This window comes from Egretta garzetta, unplaced genomic scaffold (genome assembly GCF_000687185.1).
Source record: "Egretta garzetta isolate BGI_Z169 unplaced genomic scaffold, ASM68718v1 scaffold27, whole genome shotgun sequence".
Classification (NCBI taxonomy): domain Eukaryota; kingdom Metazoa; phylum Chordata; class Aves; order Pelecaniformes; family Ardeidae; genus Egretta; species Egretta garzetta.
In genome coordinates this window covers 3,572,685-3,578,741 of record NW_009260400.1, presented here as the reverse complement: position 1 = coordinate 3,578,741, position 6,057 = coordinate 3,572,685, and the positions used below count along the sequence as shown (strand labels likewise).

The 6,057-nt window shown below is 47.1% G+C and overlaps 1 protein-coding gene across 1 annotated transcript in view; it reads right to left on the bottom strand.

Moving 5' to 3' along the window:
• Window positions 1-6,057, bottom strand: part of GINS3 (GINS complex subunit 3) — a 25,762-nt gene that overhangs the window by 3,294 nt on the left and 16,411 nt on the right. Inside the window, exon 2 of the mRNA XM_009643377.2 lies at window positions 1,696-1,975. Coding sequence (XP_009641672.1) covers window positions 1,696-1,975 — 280 coding nt within the window. The remainder of the gene's footprint in view (window positions 1-1,695; window positions 1,976-6,057) is intronic.

The following is a 6,057-nucleotide window of genomic DNA, read 5'->3' as shown; positions in this document are numbered from 1 at the left end:
AAGAGAAAAAACAAGGAGAGGCACGGTCCCTGCCTCAATGCAGAAAGCAAGCTTTCAGTGGACAGCGCCAAGAATGCAGCAGTGCTTTAAAGGCTCACTGCATCAGCCTTCACTCAGAGAATAAAGGAAAAAAGCTATCAGCAATCATCCCAGGCTCCTCAGAGAGCTGGCTGGAGAAACCCAAGCTGTTAGCTGCCTTTGAAAGCCCAAGGAGCACGGAAGTCCGGAAACTGGCAAAGAGGGCAGCTACCTCTTAAAAAAGAAAGGGGAGATGGAGAAGGAGGAAGGAAGAGCCAGGGAATTATGAATCCATCAGTATCAATTCCTGGAAACATGCTGGAACAAACAAGCGATACAGAAACTTCTGCAAGACAGCAGAGAGACAAGCAACAGCCAACACGGACTTGCCAAGAACAAACTTTGAGAGGCCAGGCTGGCTCCCTGCTAGAGCAGAACACCGGGCCTTGCAAAGGGAGGAGGAGAAGCAGCAGCGGGGCATCTGTCCGGGGTGTCCTGCACGGTTCAGCTAAACTGCTCGTGGGCAGTCGGTGACGACGATTATCCGTCACACCTGCCAGGCGGGAGGAACATATCAAGTGGAGCTCAGCAGGTGTCTCTCTGGAACCGAGTGCCATTTGGTTATTAGTTAGCAAGCTTACTGCAGGAACGGATGTTCTGCTTACTAAATTAGCCAACACCATGCCAAAGGAGGCAGAGGGATGACTGTAAGCATGTTGGGGAGCAGAACTCTTAATTCATAACGACCCTGACGAGTTAGAAAGATGGCGTGAAAAGAACAGGATGTAATTCAGTGGGGACTAACGTAAGGTTGTGCAGTAAGGCAGGAATAGGGAATGGTACAAACACAGGAAGAGATTGTCTGCATGTGCATCGGGACTACCTCACTGTGGGCTGCAAAACGAACACACACCAGCATCACTCTGCCGTGAAACACGAGGTGCTGCGCCACAACGAGCATCACAGCCTGCAGAATTTGCAAAGCAACCTTTCTGCTTTCATCAGCATGAGCCCTGAGCAGGAGACCGCGTGCTGACAGGGGCGCTGCACATCGCAGCAGGCGCAGATCGACTGGGAAGGCAGTAAGGGGGTTAGGAAGCACGACCCGCAGAAAGATACTGGATGACCTGGGACTGCTGCAGGAGGGAAGAGCACCGTCTGCCCCCCGCGTATACTTTGTGTGAGACAAACAGGACAGATCTTGCACCGCCGCAACAGAGCACTAGAGGAAACCTGCTCAGACCAGGATGGCAAAACGCTGAAACAGATCACCCGGAGCAGCGTGAAGTCACATTGTTACAGAGCTTAAAAACAGTGCAGAAAAACAGAAACAAGAGAGAGTGAATGAATTCTGCCTCGCAGCACGGGCGTGATTACATAATCTCACGTCTCCTCTAGTCCTGTTTTACAGGGTTTTATGAAATACCACGTTTATGGTGTGAAAACCCCAAGCTAAAATTACACTCCTGGACGCATACTTGAGGCCTCCACCACTAAACTGTGCAGTTGCCAACAGGGTCACCCTGCAGAGGTTGCCCCCCTAAACAATCCATGTGCAATCCAGGAGCCATCTGGGGTGGACCAGGGCATTCCTCCCGAAGGCTGCTGAGCAGCTGGCAACAAGAGGAAGGCAGAGAAATGTAAAGCCAGATTTCAAGGCTCAGTTCGGATACTCGCCTGCAGGATGGTCTGGGCTATCTCAGGATTCTCTGGGTTGTCAAAATTGAGGAGCTGGGAGCCAAATCCATAGTAGTATGGCCCTATTTTATGCAGATCGACCACATTGGCATCGGCACTGAACACTGTCCTCCAGGCTTCCTTGTAAATCTTCGGCAGCTCCACAGAAATGATTCTCCTTTTGCTGTCATGTAGGCCTTTAGCAAGCCACAAGGGCACTTCCAGCTTCGACCCCTGCAGGAGTGAGAAGACCCAAAAGTTGTCCTCACCATGGACGTGCCTGTAAAGCAACCCCAGAGGCAGGCAGCGGGTGTTACCAGCGGGGATCCAGGACGGCAGAAAGCGGGGGTTGTTTTCACGACAGTCCACCGGAATGGTAACGTAAAACAGACCCGTTAATTAGCACTGCAAGACTCTGAAAGAGGATTGTTTTTATTGCTGTTGTCATTTTTATTTATTTCATGTTGTAAATTTTATTTATTTATTTATTTTATTAATGTTATGGTAAATGGCAGATAAAGGCCGGGGGTGAAGTGATAAGAAGGAGCCAGGTGGGTTTTATTTTCAAATTTGCTTTTGACTTCTGAATCACTTTCCTAAACAATTGATTCCAGTGTGTATGTAGCAATTTATCTTAAGGATATCAAGAGGTCATGCTATGGAATTTCCAAAATAATTTTTCTTTGCCTATCTCTTACTGAAGTTGGTTAGTATATTCCTAAATATTTTTAGCTTAAGCAGGAGTATCCATCTGCACAAAATATAACTTTTCTCCATTGTCCCCACATCCTGTGACCATTATTAGCAGCTACTGTTTTCTTAGCAATTAACTGCTTTAGGGTACATAGAATGGTGTTATGAAAGTATTACAAGAGGGTTTGCAGTAGCATTGTTTTACGAGAATAAGTACTGAAAGGCATTAGAGAGTTAGTCACTGGTTGATAGAGTATCAGTCCTTTTAATCTAGTTTAGCACTCTTCTATTTAAAACTATATCAAGCAGCCCCAACTGTGTTGAGATGCACCCTGCTGTGTGTCATATCGCTTTTCTCTTTTCACAGTATCAGCTATTTAAATTGAGAGTTGTTTTGGAGAGGAATTCTCTGCTACTCTGTATTTTTGTGGTGCCTAACACATTGGAAATCCGTCCTTGGTTCTTGGCTTTGCGAGAAGCTTATAAATCTCTCCATTGAACATCTAAGCCATACCCTGACAATGTTGTGTAGGGTGTAAAGGCCATAACTGTTTTATTATCCACTTTCTTCTTTGCTTCTTAGGATGTTCTGCCTAGCCCTGTAGCCAACCCTTTTGGTTTTAATTGTAATTTTTAAATTTTTCCACATTACTTTGCATTACTCCTGTGCTTGCTTTCATTTCTCATTATCTCTGCATCACTGTCTTCACACTAAAGCATTATGTGCTATGCAGGAAGAAGCCACGTTAGTCTTTCAGAATTATTATTGGCATTTATAGTGTAAAATGATACATATTGGAATAATAAAATCCTGGTGTGTCAAGGCAGTAAGTTTTATGGTTGCCCTAACATTTCTCTGCAAGATGTTACATATGTGCATCCCAGCTGTGGTCACATTAGTTCTTTATGAACTGTTCCTGCCATGAATCCATTTTGAACAGGGGAAAAGATCCATCCTGATGTGGATTTCAAAGTGGTGAGGTTTAACCAGTGTGTTATGCATAAGATCAGCATAATAGCATAAACTATATGGTCCTGTTACTTGGCACCACCGAAAAGAGCCTGGCTCTGCCTTTTTTGCACCGTCCCTTTGGTTATGTCTAAACATTGGCGAGATCCCTTAATCCCAGCACCTTAATCATCTTCGGCCCTTTGTTGGACTCTCTCCAGTATGACCATGCTTCTTGTACTGGGGAGTCCAGAACAGGATACAGCACTCCAAGTTTGTTTAGCCTGGAGAAGAGGAAGCTCAGGGGAGACCTTCTTGCTCTCTACAATTACCTGAAAGGAGGTTATAGCAAGGTGAGTATTGGTCTCTTCTCCCAGGTAATAGGCCATAAGACAAGAGGCAATGGCCTCAAGTTGTGCCAGGGGAGGTTTAGGTTGGACATGAGGAAAAATTCCTTCCCTGAAAGGTTTGTCAGGCACTGGAAGAGGCTATCCAGGGAAGGGGTCGACTCCCCATCCTTGGGGGTATTTAAAAGCTGGGCAGGTGAGGTGCTTAGGGCCAGGGTTTAGTGGTGGGATGGCAGGGTTAGGGGAGTGGTTGGGCTTGGTGAGCTTAGAGGGCTTTTCCGACTCAAAGGATTCTGTGATTCCATGGTTCTATGAAGTGGTAATTGTGATAACTGCCTTCAGCAAGAAAACCAAGGGAGTGGCTGATCACTGCGCCGAATTGCACATCTGCAGTAAATTCAAAAGGGGTGAGGTTTCTCAAAGTTTCAGTGTCACAGGGTGATGACATTCACAGAAAACTCACATGCGTTTTTATGTCATTCACATCCACTCACAGGGCATGGGCAACAGGGAGGTACTGCATTCATTTTGAGTGGGAGACCTGTTCTCACCCGTAAAGTGCTCAAGCTTCTGAGCAAAGCAATGAATCCTTCCCACAGTAAAAACATGAAATACCAGCGATTTCCCTTTTCCTGTGCCTCACCATTCGCAGCAGAGCCCGGGGAGATGCTGGAAATTATGCTCTTCCAACTAAGGAGCATGCACTCCAACTCCATTCAGCAAAAGGCTGCTCAGTGCCCAGAGACAAGAATCATCTGATGAAGCAATCGTTGTGCACAGAGGAAAGCTTTTCCTTTTTTATGATATTAGATAAAACCTAGAGATGGCTGACCTGTTCGAAAGGAAGACGGGGGGGGGGGTTCACTTTCTAAATTACGTCGGGCTTGCTTTCAGATCTATCCAGGACACTTCCAACAAAAGCAAGCTAAAATTTGCAAATGTTACTCCTGTGCAGAAAGGGAAAGATTACTCTTTGTCTTTCAGACTCAGATAAGCGACTGTAATGTCTGACCACACATTTTTTATATTTTTCTCCATATCCTGATAATCTTTTTCTTCATAATGGGTTCCCACTCTTACATTACTCTGGAGAGTTTTACTGAAAGAAAAGGCAGCATGACTTATTTCTCAAGATCCAGAGTAAGAGCTTGAGTTCTGACTTGCAGGGAGAGTAGGTTCCTATCAACTCACTCACGTGTAATCAGCAAGTTACCAAACATGAATGCTACCCATTTCTGCACGGCCATCATTCACATTTCTTGTACCTGGTGCTTTTTTTGATTTTCCCCCTTTATCTGCCGCGTTGTCTACGCCGGTGGCCCATGATCGCTGTCTGGGGGGGATGGCAGTTGTCTGAGTGTCATGTTTTCAGCTGCCTGGGCTCTGTGAACCACGGTGCTGGTGCTGCCAGCCTTCCTCCCACCCTTCACTCCTCAGCATCAGATGAGCGGGAATGCTGCTCTGCCGGTGGTGTCAAAAATGGGATCTGTGCTTTGTCAGAGCATGAACGCTCCTTTTGGCCCACAGCTTGCTGGCATTGGCCAGCAGGTTCTCTGAATACCTCAAATCTGATTGCCTCTTGACTGCTGCTTTTCATTTCTGGATGGTGGATATCCAGTTGGGCTGTCCCACATTTTTGAGGCTTGCTAGAATAGGGAGAAGATCCAAACTGTTTCTTCTCTGATCACACATGGTGCGTGAAACCTTGCTGGAGCATGCTGCATCAGCTCAAAATGTAATCTTGTTCATAGCTTGTGAAGAGGTTTTTTTTCAGCCTTCAATGTAAAAAAATGCTACAGAAATGTCACGTTACACTGCGTGCACACAGAATTTGGCTAATGTAATATGATTATAGCCAGAATCAGCACAGCAAAAGTTCCATGCCCCAGTGGGAAAGGCCTCCTAGTGCAATAGCAGCTAGGAGGCCCATGAGGAGCAGAGCAAACCCGAGTTTCTTGCTTGCGTTCCTGGCATCTTTGGGAGGCAGAGGGGTAGCTGCTGTGAAGGGCAGGAAGGTGGGTGGAGAGCAGCGTTTTCTGAGCTGCGGTGTCCCGCGGGACCCACCCTTCCTACCCACCATCACCAGGCAAGTGATCCTGGTGGAGGGAGCTTCAGTGCGCTCACCAGGCATATGGAGGACAATCGGGGGATCAGGCCCCCCCAGCAGGGGTTCATGAAGGGCAGGTCCTGCCTGACCAACCTGATCTCCTGCCATGACCGGGTAACCCGCCTGGTGGATGAGGGAAAGGCTGTGGATGTTCTCTGCCTGGGCTCCAGCAAGGCTTTTGGCACTGCATTCTCCTGGAGAAGCTGCCGGCTGATGGCTTGGATGGAAGTACCCTTCACTGGGTAAAAAACTGGCTGGGGGGGCGA